This window comes from Parus major, chromosome 1A (genome assembly GCF_001522545.3).
Source record: "Parus major isolate Abel chromosome 1A, Parus_major1.1, whole genome shotgun sequence".
NCBI lineage: Eukaryota > Metazoa > Chordata > Aves > Passeriformes > Paridae > Parus > Parus major.
In genome coordinates, this window is record NC_031773.1 from 52,597,026 (window position 1) to 52,613,492 (window position 16,467).

Below are 16,467 nucleotides of genomic sequence, written 5' to 3' on the forward strand. Positions count from 1 at the left end.
CCTCACTTGTTGTTATTTCCAGGCTGTGGTTGAGAAAAAGCCCTTCCTGCATATTTAGTATCTCTCATAGTGACAGCACTAAAGCATGAGGAACTGAGGATATCTAAAGATTAGCCAAGTTAACATAAATTGATTCTTAGCACACCTAACTTAGTTTAGAATACATGCAAAATGTAATGATTATAACGAGACCTGAAATTGTCTCCTTAAATGGATACTCACTTGTGAACACAGACTGATATATGTGCAGGTTTTGCCATCTCCAGAATATCCCTTCAGGCAATTACATACTGCCTGCAAAGCAAAATCAGAAAACATGCATGCTTTGAAAAATGCCTGATTTTTTTTTTCAGCATGCAAATACATAGTTTACTTTTTTCCCCAGATAACTTAATTGTGATATGATGTGCAATTTATTAAGCTAAAAGTACATTATGTCTCCCAGAGCAGTTTTGTGGCCAGTATGAGTAACCATAGACTGAGCCTGGGAGTAATAATTTTCATTAGGCTGTATCTGTCTTTTCCCTTCCTGTCCATCTCTGGTCTCCTCTCTGCTGTCCTGTTCATTTGAAATGACCCCTCTGACATCTGCACATTTTTGTCTTGCTGACAAAACAGGCTAAACCCCTAATTTGTTTCCCTCAATTTTTTTTTGCACAGGTTGGTATTTCCCTTGTATCCCTCTCCTTCCCCTGCTTTTTTTAAGTGATGAAAAGTACCCTTAAAGCACATCTGGAATTGTGTGTTACTGGCAACATCCCATGCAGTGGAAATGCATCTGACACTTTGTTCTGGTTACTTTATTTCACATTTGCAGTTGTCATGAAGATGAAATATAGTTGCAAATAAATGAATTATATTCTCCAATTCACGGTTTAGTGGTTCTCAAATTAGAATTTACATTTAATATGTAAGAATTTGGAAATCCAGTGAGATTTCTACAGCAGAAATAAAACTGGGAGATAGTCTAGTAGCAGTGTTTATATTCCTCATGGCTGAGTGAAAGCCCCCAAAAAAGCAGATGCATTTCTGTCCTACAAATTTGCCTTTGCAGTGCTGAGGTTTTGTAGTGGAGGTTGTTATTACTCTGATGTTAATTGCATTTTCACAGGTAAGGCAGAATAAATAAACAGGTTGTAACTACTTCCAGAGATCTAGAGATCAGCAGAGGAGCGAGTGGATGCTGGAATGTTGTATCCCCTGTGCAAGAGCTATGGTTTAGGCCATTTTGTTTCCTTGTGGATACATTTGTACTGTGAGGGGAGAAGGGCTAGGCTAAAATGGAATTTTTTTTCCATGGACAGTTTCTATAACAATAAAAGAAACATCATCTAATAATACTTTCAAACTTACAGCTTTTCACATCAAAACCTCCCAAAGGAGAAAAACAACCACTTGAAATAGCAAAACACTGCTTTCCTCTGCAGTTTTGCATTTCTTTCACTGAAATAGATTTTTGTTTTCATGTTTGTCTGCACTCCCCCTCAAATGCCTTTTTGAGGGAAGCACATACTTTTCAGAATTGTTATGAAACTCAGTTTTCTACTTAAAAACAAAATTGTCATGGGGAAATTGTTCTTCACCCAGCAATAAACACTTGACTAGGCCTATTTTTCTTTGTTAACAAAGTACTCACTTGATTAGGTCCAGTCTGTGTACATTCTGCATTTCTATCGCACCCACCATTGTTCACCAGACAAGGGTTGATTTCTTTACAAAACAGAAACAGTGTAATAAAGAGAGAGTAATTCTGAAAACCCAAGAAGAATGAATTTTAAGTAAAGCATACAAGGAATGCAGATTTATGACAAAATTCTTTCCCTCAGTTACTTATTACCTCAGTCTAAGTCTTCAGCTGTCTTGGTGGAGGCTAAAGCCCTGCCAGCAGCATTTCTGAAACCAAAGCTGGGCAGGTGTGGTACAGTGCCTAAAAGTCTTTGTGATGGTCAGAGGAGTGTGTGTGTGTCAAGCTGCTGGAGATGGGGTTATCCTTGCTAGAGCTAGATGCTGTTTGGTAAGATTTGGTGTCACACCACACTGCTGCAGGTGCATGGTTTGCCAAGTAGTATACCAGCCCTGTGGCAGGAAAAGATGCCTTTGGCATCAGGGGATATACTGTCAGCAAGCTGCACTTCTGGGTCAGAGTGGAAGGAGGATCATCCCCCTGCAGGAGACCTTGCTCCTGTGATTTTCCTCTTTGTGATACAGGAGACAGGGCACGTGCTTACCAATGCAGACAATCCCATCCCCGGTGTACCCGGCGCTGCAGATGCAGGCTCTGTTCCCCGGCGTTGTTCTCCTGCACTCTGCCTTGGAGGAACAGCCCCCATTGCTGCTCTTACAGGCATCAATAGCTGAACAGGGACAACAGCAGAGAGTAAACCTGGCTGGACTGGCTTCTTGCTTCTCATGATAACCTGTCTCCATCTTTTAAAGGGATTTACTAACATTTTCTGAACAGAATCTTTCTGAATTAGGAATCCGCAGACTTCACTAGTGGCAGTTATTTAATACCTGTTATTATTTCAAGGGGGAAAGCTGAAATGATGTTTCTAGTCTGGAATGTTAGAATTCCAGGACTGAGTTTCAGTAACTTTCTGTCTTTCAATTCTGCCCATTTTGACAAAACACACACAAACAAGAATGTTTGTGTTCATCTCTAGTTTAAATAGCCATTTAAGTGTTCCCTGAGCACAATATTTTCTGCACACAGATCATACAGCTTCTCTTGCAGGAGGTCTAGGGTATAACACCAGCTAGCCCTCCTGTGACAGAAAGTCCTGGTTCTTATTCAGATGGATACTCATCCTGTTTCTCCAACTCTGGATGACCTGGATGCTCACAATATGAGAGCAGGGAGGGAGCCTTGTCTGATCTTCAGCCTGATTCAAATCAGCCTGAAATTACTTTAATTTTTGCTTCAAATGACCCTAAATTTCTGTTTCAGCAATTTCAGACAGGGGAATTAATATTTTTCTGCAAATACTTTTGCCCAGGAATCTTGTATATGGGAGCAAAGGTGAGTGCAGAGTCACTGCAGGTGATCTGTGTCACCCAGCTCTTCCTGCACATGGGAAATTGTACCCCAGTAGATTAAAATGGATTTGTCTGTCTTGTGCCAGAAGAGAAAATGAAAGCAGGCAGAGTAAAAGTGGAAAAATCTGGGATTAGGACCCTGCCAGCCATTGTGAATAAATAGAAAAATGAATTTCTGTTCTGAAAAACATTAGTATTTTAATCAGTTAAGAATTAAGAAAAATTATAATTAATTATGATTATTGTAGCTGTAAGCAGTCTGTTTTGGATAATCCAGATTTTTGGAGAACATCTAACATTAAGTTTTATTTTCCCTTTCTGAGGGCCTCTTAAATCTCTCTAGTCTAAAGAAATGGATTTTACCACACCAGGAATCTGAGCAAGCTCAGAAAGCTGAGGAAATGGAAGAACTACACCACTTCCAATAGCTGGAAATGTTATTGTACCCTGACTTGGCCTCTCTCTGCTGGGCTTTGTTGGGAAAGGGAGTAAAAGTCACAAACCAGGTTTCATTACTCTGCAGACAATGGGGCTGGGGTTGTGCACAGCATGTTCCCTTTTCTCTGGTCTCCCTCAGCACAATGCCTCACAGCCTGGAGAATTGGAGCCCTTTGTTTGCTATGAATCCGCACCTGTTGGGCTGCTATTTGTTTTGAGGGAACTGGCAACAATTCCTGCTTTTTAACTGGTGCATAGGGAAGTGCTCATCTCTCACCCACTCTACTGTGACCAGAGAGTACTTCAAGAATTCTTCTTTGGTTTCTTTTTTTTTTTAATTTTCAAAAGGGAAGAAACAAAGTTCACTTGCCTGTGCAGAATGTCCCGTTCCCCTCAAACCCAGCTGCACACTTGCAATAGGCAGTGCCATTTGATAGGAGAAGGCAGCTAATAAAATAAAAGGAGGGAGGCATCATTAAAAAGAGAGGGGAAAAAAAAAACTGGTCAGGTCTTTTGTACAGCCCTTGTTTTTGTCAGTGTTTCTGAAGGTAATGTTGCATAGAAATAACAAGGCATTTAACACTACAGTAAGAGGTAGCTAAAACCATAAAAATGGACCTAGCTGGACCAAGCTTTTCAATTGTGATATGAATGTATTATTTTAGGTATTAGAATTCCATGTGTTGGTCTTTGAGTATCCTATTTATTTTTTTTCTTTTGTGCAGAACTCCAGAATTTACATATCTACTCACCCAAAAAGGCTGTGCACAATTTCTGTTTGTGTGCGACCAATTTATGGAAGGATGCAGCCTGCACACTTCATCACTGCCCCCTACTCCTGCATGCCTGCACCTATCCTCACACCTGCAGGTGTATGTCAGTGGATGAAAAATACACAAGAGAGGAACAACCTGCTCCTGTCAGAAACACAGTTTTGATTCCAGAATGTGTGGGGTCCCCATGAGAAAATCTGAGAGTGTAGTTTTGCCAAAAAAGCCTGGTAGAATATTGCTACCATGAACTGAAGGTCACACACAGGTGAGAGAATGACCTACATATGGGAAAAAGAGGGTTTACCCCTCTCTTTTGATTTACATTATTATTTATATATAGATTTACATTTCTCCTTATCTCTGTGAGATATGCTGTTGATATATGTTGATATGTTGAAGTCATGAGCAAGGTGGACTTGATTTTTGCCTTGCAAAAGGCTTTTTTATCCCCTCTCCTCTAAAAAAGTACTTTTCATACATACTTAGCACTGGTGTGGCACGAGGTGTTACATGCATCATCTTTGATTTCTGCAAGTGGGAAAAAAAAAAGAAGAAATAGGGATCAGAACCTTTTGGGTTAACATCTTTTTTAGACTCAAGAGTCTTTTGCTCCTACCACGTGGAGCTGGAGTCTGAGTTCTGTGTTAGACAACTGTGCTCTCAGTCTCTGTAGAGACTCCACCTGTAGAGTCTGTGTAGAGCAGTGGACAACCTCTTAAATTCACTCACAAGGAAGAGTTGTGTCAGGTTGTCAGGAAAACATTTAACCTGTTGTAATTTATCTGTATTTATTCTGGTGAATCTTGTATAATATTAGAATTATGTAAGAGTAGGTTTTCTAAAGGAGCTGAAATTTTTCTCAGACATAGAAACTATAGCAACCCTCTTACAGAACTCTACTTATTACTAATTTTTTTCCTGGGAAAATTTAAAACTGATCTTGAATGCTATTATAAACGTGCTTGTAACATTTTAAAATTTCGTACTATAATAGCTAGAGTTTTGCAATACTTACTGAATATATTTTAATTATGTTTAAATAGAATATAATTTGATTGGATATAAGTGCTGTATTAAGCCAGCACAAAATGATTGATTTGCTAATTATTTTTTTTATCACATTAACAAGAACATAATTTAATATCTGGTGCTCTATAGCTAAATCAACTTTTTGTAGCATTTGAGAGGCTTTTGATCCGAGGGTCAACATGTGCTGGGTAATCCTGCTCTGGAAAACATATAGCTTTAATAAATGGGATATTCTTTTGGGACAGATAGAGGGTGACACAGGTAGAGGATTAGCTAAGTAAGTGTTTCAGTATCGTGAGCAGTGTCTCAGCTGGCTCTCCAATAATACAGTAATTAATTGCCGTAGCACAGGAATGTGACCCGTATTTCACTTCATGTGGGAAGCTGCACTGGGATAGCTCTGCCATTTTCTGAAATGCTCACTTTTTACCTCAGAAATCAAAAAAGACAGGACACTCACCAGTCTCACACGTCACTCCTCTCCAGCCAATGTCACAGTCACAGGAGCCATCGCCGTCCACCCCGCTGCTGCATTTCCCATGGACACAAGTGCACACTGGGGGAGAGATGGGGAAAGCCACTGTCCCTGGCAGCGTGGGCAGCAAGGGACACCTTGGAAGGACACCAGGGGTGGCCCAGACATCACCTGCTGGTGGCACCTTCTGCTCTAGGCCGTTTGAAGAAAGGCACTGTTTTGTGCCTTTTGGTTTCTAGTTACACAATAACTTTAAATTCAAACTATGCTTATCTTTCCTCTATTCCTAAATGCAGGGTCTGAAACTGGATTTTAATGGGAAAGAATCAGTGAAAAATAGCAGTGCTAAAGAGGATTGTGCTTGCTGGATTATTTTCTAAATCTGTGGTGTGCCAGCATGGAATGCACTGTCTCCAGCCTAGGGATTAGAGGGAAAACACCATAAATGGGGGGAAGAAAAGGGGTTAACGATGTTTTTAAGACTGGCCTATTACCCTGGAAGTGCCGTACCTTTCTAGAATCTAGGCTGAGCATGGTTAGAAGATAAAAGAAGAAGGTTTGGAGGCCTGATGAGGCTAGCAAAGCGCCTGTGGCTGGGGGATGCGCGGTACCTTGGTCACAGCCGGGGCCGTATTTGCCCTCGCTGCAGCTCTCGCAGGCCGTGCCCGCAAAGCCCTCCTCGCACTGGCAGCTGCCGGTGCCATTGATGCCATCCAGGCACACGCCGTTCCCGAAGCAGGCCTTCCCGGCTTTTCCTGGGCACGGCTGGCACTGCTGGCCGAAGAAACCCGTGCAGCACTCCCTGGTCTGGAAACCCAGAAATGCTGTGCTGAGGGTCGGGGTGGTAGGCAGGGTGAATGAGAGGTCTGGATTTTTACAAGGGGTTTTAGTGACAGGAAAAGGGGGAATGGCTTCAAACTAAGAGGGTGGGTTTATATTGGATGAGGAAGAAATGCTTTACTGTGGTGAAGCACTGGAACAGATTTCCCAGAGAAGTTATGGGGGGCCCCATGCCTGGAAGTTCAAGGCAAGGCTGTAGGGGGATTTGAGCAACCTGGTCAAGGGGAGGATGTTTCTGCCCATGGCAGGGTGGTTGGAACTACATGATGCTTTAAGTCCCTTCCAACCCAAACAGGTCTTTGATTTTTGGCAGCACATCAGCTCTGCTGGTCTGTGACCACACTCCTCAATGTACCAGGACACAGGCTGCCACCCCAAGTCCTTGGTGGGACCCAGGTGCTCTTCACCACCTCAGGGAGAGGTGGAGAACTGCTAGGGACAAGCACAGGATTACCCTTCCCAAACCTGTGTTCCCTCTGCACCATGTGGACCTCCCTGTGCTGCAGCTATCATCAGTCTTTAGCACTCTGCTGTGTCCAGAGTGAGGGTCAATAGGTGTACTGCCAGGAGCTGCCTCAACATGCTCAGTGGGAATTAAGAGGAGGACAAAGCTCAGAGAAGGGGGTTTCTGGTTTTTACCACAATAGAAGCAGTGAACTCACGATGATGGTTTTAGCACACTTGGGCTTGCACCCGATCTGGATGGTGTACAGTCTCATGTGGTTTTCTGTGAGAACACAGTATTTCTTCTCCCCCACCTGAGCAAATATTGGAGAAACAGATGCACTTCTGAATAATATTGATCAGCTACCTTCACATGTGTTAAAAAATGGGACATTAACTTTATGCATGCTGTGCACTGACTCACACTTTGTAATTAAAATGAAGGAAATACTTTTAGAAATCAAAATGAATTAGCTAAATAATTTCTAGTGAACATATGATCATTTTAACTCATTGTCTTGTGGAGTTTTAAAGATGTCTAAAATTTCCTTTGCTCAGAACCAAACAGATTCTATTCAGAACTTTTACAAACTTTTTTCCCCCATTTTTCACATTTTCTGATCTTTCTAATTCCTCCTGGAAAACTGAGGTATGGAATTGTGCAAGAGCAGCTGTTGAAATATTATTCTAGATCTGAACACAATTAGGGAAAGATTGTTTGCATTTGATCTCAGTATACACTTGTGAGGAGATTGAGACAAGAATCCATACAGCTGTTATTGCAAAGGAAATTTTAATGAATTTGAGTTTTACCCGTGAGGACTTAAATTTGGTTCTGCCAGTCAAGTACTTTGATGAGGTGGATGGGACTTGATCTGCTTTGGAATACCATTACTGGCATAATGAATTAAAAAAATAATAAATAATAAAGGAAAATATATTTATGTAATCCCAGTGGAGAGGCTTTCACAGATAAACTAGGTACCAAGAAACTCTAAATATCTGCAGTTTTCATGTGCTAGACCTGGGCATCCAAAATCTCTTTAATCTCCAAGTCTTCTTGTGACTATAATTTACAGCATAGTGGTGGGGATGGATTGAGCTTTCCCTTCTGTACATCTCTGATTTGAAGGGCTCAGAGTTGGTTCTGTGATTTCTTCTGGAGCAGGCATACTCCAAACAACATTTAACTCCCCTAATTTTGCATGGTGGAAGTAAACTTTGCAGTTTTAGGAGTCTTAGTCGTTCTAGTGAATATGAGAAACTGACCTTGAAAAATAAAACTATCTTTAAGCTGCCCTTCTGCTACTTTGATCCCAGATAGATTTAAAAAAAAACCCAAACTTTGAGGTCAGAGTGGATTGAGTCTCATGACTATAAGTGATATATGTAGCAGGCAGAGGTAAATACTACACCTTTTGTTGAAACTGAGGCAATTATATTAAAAATAGGATTGAATGCATATATAGTCAGTTTTGATATGGAAAAAACACAGAAAAAAGTACTTACTATTTCTTTTGTTCCTGGGGGACAACTTGATGGTTGGGAACAAATTCTGCACTTTTCCTGAAGCAACACAAATGGGAGATAGTTAACAGACTGCACAGAGCTTCAGGCAGGCTGTTTCATAGAAAAAGAATGATTTCCAGCCATGTTTCTAAATCTAGTGCTTGAGGTACATTATCAGGATAACCTATTAGTTAAAGATGGTGAGGGAAGCTGTCCTGATCAGCAAGGAAGAATATCCCTACGAGCACCTCTCTGGGGACAGCCTTCCCCCATGGGGAAGAAGGAAAGATAATTTGGTTCTTTTTATTTTCTCCTCTAAAGTGATGCTTCCCACTTTGTAAATGAGTGGTCTGGTTTACAAAGATGTATTAGAATTGTGTACTACTAATATTATCTGAATATTAGAGCTCAGGACAGTCTTATTCTTGAGCTGCTCTGATTATATTTTATCCAGGCTGCCAGAACGCCAATTTCAGGACCAAAGTTGTCTTAAGAGATGCTAAAACTCTGGTGGGAGTTTCCTTTGTGGAAAATGTGTGTGTATATCCTATACTTTTGAGCTTTGTTTGGCTGTAGGTCTCTCTGAGAGGCTTTAAGCCTCTATACAAATAGGACCACTTACAATGATCACGGTATTGTTGGTATCACATCTGTTCTTCTGGATTTCCAGGACCTTTCCCAGTCCATGAATAATTCCTTTGTCTGTGGCAACGTTTGCATAGCTTATGGGAGCATCATTTATATATAGCTGCAAAAGACATGCAATCAGTTAGAGCAGCAGAGGTGTTCTGTGTGCTAACCTGACCAGTAGGAGGTGTAAGAAAGAGAGAAATGCACAGGAATCACTTAAGGAAAACCAACAAAGGTAGTTAGCATCAGGCACTTGCTCATATTCCAGCTGCTGCATTTAACTACTGCACTGCACTGGAGGGCATGGGATGATTTGCAGCCTGCTGAAATTTCTTAGCAACAGGATTTGGCAGAGCAGCTTTTACCAAGAGGTGTAAAGGCTATGAAGAAGGAGCCTAAGGTGTGCCAAAAGGTAGGTTTGCTGTGTCTGGGTGATGTGGGGCTTCAAGGAAACCCTCCCAGCAGCTGCTCTTTCAAGGAGGACTTCCATCATCTCAGTGCAGCAAAGAGCAGGACTGAAATTCTGTGGGTGAGAAGCTTTCTGCCTTCCTTTGCCTATGCCCAGAGGGAGTTCTGGGACAGAGAAGGAGGACCAAGTTCCCCCTGTCCTGGCCCTGTCTCTTAATCTTGCTGTGCCTGATTTTTCCATGAGTGGTATTGAAAGGCAATTAATATTTGTCGCCGGGTGCTTTGAGCTGTTAGGATTGAAAGAAGAGTGAATCTGCAGAAAATAGAATTAATGTTTATAATTGAGGGCAGGTTTCTAATAGCCCTTGGAAGTCAGATTAATGACTACTCTGGAATTCAGGCCTGTAGTTGCTAGAGACGGACACCTTAAATTCAATTCTAAATGTGAACAGCCTTTGAAATTTGAAATCAAATTCAATCAAAGATACCTTCAGGGGTGACCTTGAATTAAGCAGGTCTGAGACAGGCCTTGCATTTGAGTAACAACTTTTATGCTGTTGAGTCACAGGAGCTAATGAGGGATGCACAGCTCCTTTTGACTCCATGTCAGTTTATAGCTGAAGCTGAATCGTAAAAAGCAGGAAACCTGTTTCTCCCAGCAAGTGCAGACAGCAGTACCTGGCTGTTGTGGAGGAAGAACCCAACCTGGTAGGAGAACCCTAGCATGGTGTCCCTGTGCATGCCATTGTGCAGGTTGTTCTTCAGGAGCTTCTCATCCAGCACAACATGATAGCGGATTTGGCCCTCATCCTGCCAACACACAATTGCATTCAGAGTTATGCAATAAAGAATGAAAGCTTCCTAGGGATAGCATTTTCCAAAGGGTTTAAGCCTGAATTTAAAGATAAGCTTCTCCAGTAGGCAGGTTATTTCATATTTCCTCCTGCAGAGAGCCTGCATTTTTGCCACAATGAAAATGTTATTGACTATGGTGGGTGAAAGGCTATTGAACTGGGAGGACCAAGGTTTGCTTGAGCCTGTAGTGTGCTTCTGTCTATAGGGCTAGCTGCTGAATTCAAGGAAAAAGATGATTTTTAGGGTTCATTTGATGGTTCATGGGTTCATTTGACATGAAGGGTTGCATATTCAATAGTGTTTTTATAATCTTTTCACTACCTATTCCTTATTCCTTTGGGAATCCCTGAATAACCTATAGGGGAAAAAGCTGTGGTGAATATTTAGAGTAATTTTTGTTTCTGTCTGTCTATCTATCTATCTATCTATCTATCTATCTATCTATCTATCTATCTATCTTTTTAAATATTTATATTTATCTATATATAGATAAGGGCATCTTCAGTCAATAAAAAATGGTTTTAATTGCCTTTAATTGAAATGTTTTCTATGCCTGGTTGGTAGTATTCGTATTTCATTGAAAAGTGATGAAGATACTCTCTATATATCAAATTTTTGTGTGGGTTTCCCAATGTTTCTGCATCTTGTTCTGAAGCAGAAGACCTCCAGAGCTCTCCCTGAGTAGGAGGAGGAAGCAGAAGCAGGATGTGTTGGTGAGAGATTGATCAATGTGAGAGAAGCTGGGGCATTTGGAGCGCTTAGGTGTTGCCTAGCCAATAGATAGTGCTGCTGCAACTTTGTCTTTGCAATAAAAGGTGCTTGTGGGAAATCCTGCTTTGCTGTCCCCTTGTTCAGAATGTCTGTGCTTCTCCTGCTCTTCTGCTCCTTCAAAAGTGTGTGAAAGCGTGAAGCAACTCCAGGACATGAGATTTGTGATGTTGCCTGGCTGTGCCCACAGAGTGAGAGTGGCCTTGACATCTCTTAGGGCTAGTCTTGTTCCACAGATTTGGGAAAGAAATATTTGCAGATGAGAAAGTGGAAATTAAGGTAGAGATAATCTCCATCAGTGTCCAGCCCTATTTCATCTCCTGACTTCGATGAATTGTAGGAAAAGCTACTGCTGATCCATCTTGATTTCTGGCTTTAGACATCTTGCCTCATCAGGCCAAGAAATGGGATCTTCTCCCTGTGCCAAACTTCCCTCTGCAGCAGAGTTCTCCCAAGGGTTTCACAAAGAGGTTAAGACTCAAGCAGACTTAATGTTATGGTTGTTTTTTTTCTTAGATTGCCATATCAGACAAGGTCTGGAGGATAGAAGAAAGACCTAGGAAACACTGATGAGTAGTGGAAATGAAAATTATTTCTTTGTGTGTGTGCATGTGTAATCCAGATCTACTGGGAATGATGTCCTATGTGTCTCTCTAAATTTGTTATAAATTCTTCCTGTAGTGATGTGGAAATAATGATGTTGTATCAAGAAACAACTAAAACAGTCTTCAAAAGCCATTTAAGCAGATGGAGCTTGATGACTTGTGAGCATGGGACTTCTGCCACAGGTGTGCTGTTGCTGGTAAATGATTTGGGATGAGTCATTTGAACCCTGTACTTCTCAGTTTCCTGGCTGTAAATGGAGACCATGCAAGTAGGGATAGAGTGTGGCAGGGTAAATATTTCTGGAAGAGACAGGAAAGCATTAAAGCCATTGGGCAAATCATGGGTGGAGCTTCCTCTGCAAGGTGTGTGGCTCTTGATATGTGCAATTTATAAAGCTGTTTCAAATTGGAGAAAAAAATGAAGAAAGCTGCTGGGATGATGCAGAAAAAGGATAGCTTATCTTGGGAAGAAACCAGCAAGGCTGAAAAGGGGGTTTGAACTTGTAAATATGTCAGGGTACAAATGCCAGAGGGAGAGTGTTGCTGCAGCATTCCTGCAGGAATGACAAGGCCAGTATCTGGATAGTTTTAAGAAAGAGTCAGAATATTTTCTGGAATTATTAATGATGGGATATTAGTGATGTCAGGGGACTGGAGTTTGTTCACCTAAACTCATTTAGGTGTTTTTTCTGGTCACTCCTGCACTGATCTTCTTTACATAAAAAAACTCTCTTAAAATACCAAGCAAAAAAAAAAAATCTACTGACAAGATGTCTTGGAAATTGTCACCATTTTTTTAATCTAGAGAATGCCAAAACACAGAACAAATACCTAGGATCTTCCAGAAAGTCAGAAAAATATAGGTAGATCCATCCCATTTCACCTTCTCTGGAGTTACAGACAAAACCTAACTTACTGGGTTCCTGGGAAACAAATCTCTTCCTATATCTGTGTTCTTGTAACCCATCCACTTGAAACAAAGATGAAACACTGAGCTGTTAGGACAAGCCTAGTGAGTAATACGTACCAGAGAAGCAGATTTCTTATCCTTTAGGTAATTTTCTATGGCATCATTACTTGGGGCAAAGACTGTGTATGTGTTTGCTGCTTCTATTTCGTTAGCCAGGCTGTATTGCTGTTGTGAAACACATAAAAAAAAATAAAAAAAATCAGAACAACCACTGATAGTCTGACACTAGCCTGAAGTGCAAAGCAGAGAGCCTCCTCTGTGCTGAAAACCACGTGAAAAAGATGTGAAAGCTTACAATGATGTAGCCCCTGAAAATGGAGTAGTCGGGCATTTGCTCCAGGCGGGCCAGCAGCCTGGGCATGACAGCGCTGCGGAGCGGGGTGAGGACCTGCAAAGGAGCAGAAATCCCACATCAGTCACCTGCAGGGATCAGATGCAGGACAACAGGCTGTTCTGTGTGCTGATTTTCCCACAGGAGGTTAATACTGCTTGTGGTGCAGAGGAGCAAATCCTTATCGATATATTGTATACCTTATCAATAACGTGAATGACCCCGTTTGTGGATGCGATGTCACTGGCCACAAAGTGAGCACCCTCCAGGGTTGGCTTCTGGAAAAGAGAGAGGAGAGAGGCTTTGCTTTTGAATTGTTGGGGTGGTGATGCCCTGCAGCTCATCCTGTGGATTTCCACACCTTCCCAAACGTTTGCCCAGGGCTGCACCAATGGATTTCCACACCTTCCCAAATGCTTGCCCAGGGCTGCACCAATGGATTTCCACACCTTCCCAAATGCTTGCCCAGGGCTGCACCAATGCAAATCACCTCACACCAATTGGCACCAGAGGCTGGGTTGCCCTCAAGGAATCAAGCACAGGGCAGGAGACTTTAGGGTTCTTTGCTGCTCCCTGTGTGGAGACAGGAACATGGAGGTGAGGGAGCTCCCCTCTCCCTCAATAGGGATGAAGTGCTTAAATGTGACTTGTGCATTTCCAGGAAATCCTCCTCAGAACATGGAATTTACCTAGTAAAAAGGCTAAGGGGGAAGGGCTGTAACTTGTTATTTACCATTAAAAATACCCTCAGGGGGTTTAGGACTATCAAGTTGCATATGTGGAGACATGTGTTATCACTGCTTCCTCCTACTTCCCCGGTTCCCTAAACTAAGTTATTTGGTTTCCTTGATGCTCTTTGTCTTAATTTAGCTCACACAGGCTGCTCCAGGCAAGGACTGCCCTTCTGCTTGCTTACAAGACTAAGTGTGGTCACTGGGGACATTACAAATAAATAACATTTTGGACAAATTTCAGTGATGTAAAGTGTTGGAGACAAGCTAATGTTTCTCCCAGAGGGCCCAATATAATTGAACTATGCCTTTAATTTTATGTCATGTATTTAAAAAAATACATGTCTGTGTGGTTTTGTGATACAAGAAAGAAGGTCAGTGGCAGTGATGGTCAGGGTTTGCTGTATGATACCACAGTGGTTTGCAGGTCATCTCACCCCATTTTCTTTAGACAAGCGTAGGAATTTGCTCTGCAGCGATGTTGGCAGCATGTCAGAGGACGATAAATTCTGGAAATCAGCAAAGCTGTAAGCTCCTGTCAGTACATGATACCTAAAGGAAATTAACTGGATTTGAATGTTTTGTATTTTCTCGTTTTTCTTATTTCAGATAAACATGCTTAGTGCATCTAAAACTGCGGTTTTAAGCAGGAATTGCTTCTACAACACCTTGTTCAGCCATGTTTTGATCTTAGTTTGACCTTTAAACATTTCTGACATAATATAAATTATTCCTTCTTTTCCAGTGGCCTTGCTACAGAGATTAATACCTCTGGAACTGGAAGGGGAATCCTATGCCCTTCCTTTAAAATCAAAATACCCCTCTTGCTCTAGTGGCTTCAAACCAAAGGCTTGTTTAGCACAAGAAGCAGTTAATTAAAAAAGCCAAACCCCCAAACATTTAACGTACTTAAGGAGAGTTGGAATGTTACTTTTTGACATCCAAAAGGCTTTCTCATCTTCATCCATGTTTTCAATTGCTTTCAGAGAAGGCACAAGGACAGTTAGGTTTGAGGTGGTGGACAGCACCGAGTTTATCTTGGCCTCCTGCATGGAAATAAAGAGGGTAAAATAATTCATTCTAAGGATGGTCTATAAATAGTAGCTGGTGACATTTCAAGCAAGGTGGAGTATGTGACGTGCTTTGTGACCAGCCTGGAAAGGAAAAAATTATTGTGCTGAGCAATGACTTGAACAATAGCACTTAAGGCTCTACAAACATGGTAAAGGTGTCTATTTTTTACAGAATAGATTGCCAGCATTTAAAGGGCAGAAATAATGTTCAGGTGAGAATTGTTTTTTATTATAACACACATAACTTGACCCTCACAAAAGGTAGCCTGTCTCATAGGTATTGTATTATGCACTTGAATGTTAGAAAAAATATAGTGGTGATAAATGAGGGTGATAAATGTTAGTGGTTACTGATAAATTCAAATAACTTGCTCTTACAGAGCACACCATGCTATTTAATAGCTAGAAGGACTATGAACCATGATATAAGAAACTCCCATGACACAATGTTCCCATTTGAAAGAAGACTATTTAACGTGGCTGGGATGTTTTTCAAGATGTCCAAGGGTTATTTGTGCCCACTAGCACTGCAGTGGAGCTTGCTGCTGACAACTCTAATTTTAGATGGGGGTTGTGAGATCTGTAGCATGCATGAATTAATTCATCTTCCATGTTTTTATCTGCCTTAAGGATGGAAAGAGTCTTCACTGGAGAGTATTTTTCTATTTGTGTGGAATTTTTTTTTTGAGTAAAAAAATTACATGTGATCTTGCTGAAGATGGGATTCTCCAAGCTTTTCACAAGCTCCACAACTTGCCATTTTTGATACTGCAAAACTTGAAGGAGCAATATGAGCTTAGGTTCTACCTTTTTGCAGCTGGTATGCTGCCTGGAAGCTGGCTTGTTTTGGATAGTCCTTCATTACCCATATTGGGTTTTAAGCCAAAAAGGGAATCAGCTCCCTTAAATAGCTGGGAATTTTGTCTCTGTTAAGATAATTCTTCTTTCTAGCCATCATCCCTATCACCTTCCAAATATTTAAATAAAGAAAGAGCAACAAACCTCTCCTTCTCATTCTTCCTGACCAGCAAGAAAAATAGTTGGTTTTAAGAAGTGGTAAACATCACATTCCTGCTCAAGTACTAAGTTAAAAACCCACAGATGGATATGCCTCCCTATTTTGCTCATGTTTTTAGTTACTGATGTTTATTTCAAGTGATAGCATTTCTCTGAAGTGTAGCAGAACTTTCCACATCTCTGTTTCAATAGATTATACAGAATCTTCCCTCTGATTTGTTCCCTCATTATCTGAAGAGCACATTAGCAGGTGAACAGCGTTTCCTATTGTGCCCATTTCTTTAAATCCTTCAGTTTCTCTGTGCAGTGTCCAGTGCCACAGTCTGAGCTCAGGGCCAGGCAGACAGCTGACTTGAATTAACTACACTGAGCTCCCTCAAGAAGCTCCCTGAGGTGTTCCTTGCAATTAAGTGCTTTAATGATCCCCAAGCCATCTGACTTTGAAAAGCCTTAAAGCAACTAATCTGCCACAACTTCTGCTTCTGATCCTATTCATGAACACATCACTTGTCCTTTTTTGGTTCACTGTGTATTT

The 16,467-nt window shown here is 41.3% G+C and overlaps 1 protein-coding gene across 1 annotated transcript in view; it reads right to left on the reverse strand.

The window, feature by feature from the left end:
- STAB2 (stabilin 2) overlaps positions 1 to 16,467 on the reverse strand; it is a 72,704-nt gene that overhangs the window by 19,326 nt on the left and 36,911 nt on the right. Inside the window, exons 27-42 of the mRNA XM_015628555.2 lie at positions 14,752 to 14,888; positions 14,280 to 14,394; positions 13,312 to 13,389; positions 13,076 to 13,168; positions 12,838 to 12,945; positions 10,261 to 10,392; positions 9,167 to 9,292; positions 8,545 to 8,601; positions 7,254 to 7,349; positions 6,363 to 6,558; positions 5,737 to 5,832; positions 4,730 to 4,775; positions 3,845 to 3,921; positions 2,229 to 2,354; positions 1,637 to 1,710; positions 223 to 294 (exon numbers count right to left, since the gene is read on the reverse strand). Of these exons, the coding sequence (XP_015484041.1) occupies positions 223 to 294; positions 1,637 to 1,710; positions 2,229 to 2,354; positions 3,845 to 3,921; positions 4,730 to 4,775; positions 5,737 to 5,832; positions 6,363 to 6,558; positions 7,254 to 7,349; positions 8,545 to 8,601; positions 9,167 to 9,292; positions 10,261 to 10,392; positions 12,838 to 12,945; positions 13,076 to 13,168; positions 13,312 to 13,389; positions 14,280 to 14,394; positions 14,752 to 14,888 (1,629 nt within the window). The remainder of the gene's footprint in view (positions 1 to 222; positions 295 to 1,636; positions 1,711 to 2,228; positions 2,355 to 3,844; positions 3,922 to 4,729; positions 4,776 to 5,736; positions 5,833 to 6,362; positions 6,559 to 7,253; positions 7,350 to 8,544; positions 8,602 to 9,166; positions 9,293 to 10,260; positions 10,393 to 12,837; positions 12,946 to 13,075; positions 13,169 to 13,311; positions 13,390 to 14,279; positions 14,395 to 14,751; positions 14,889 to 16,467) is intronic.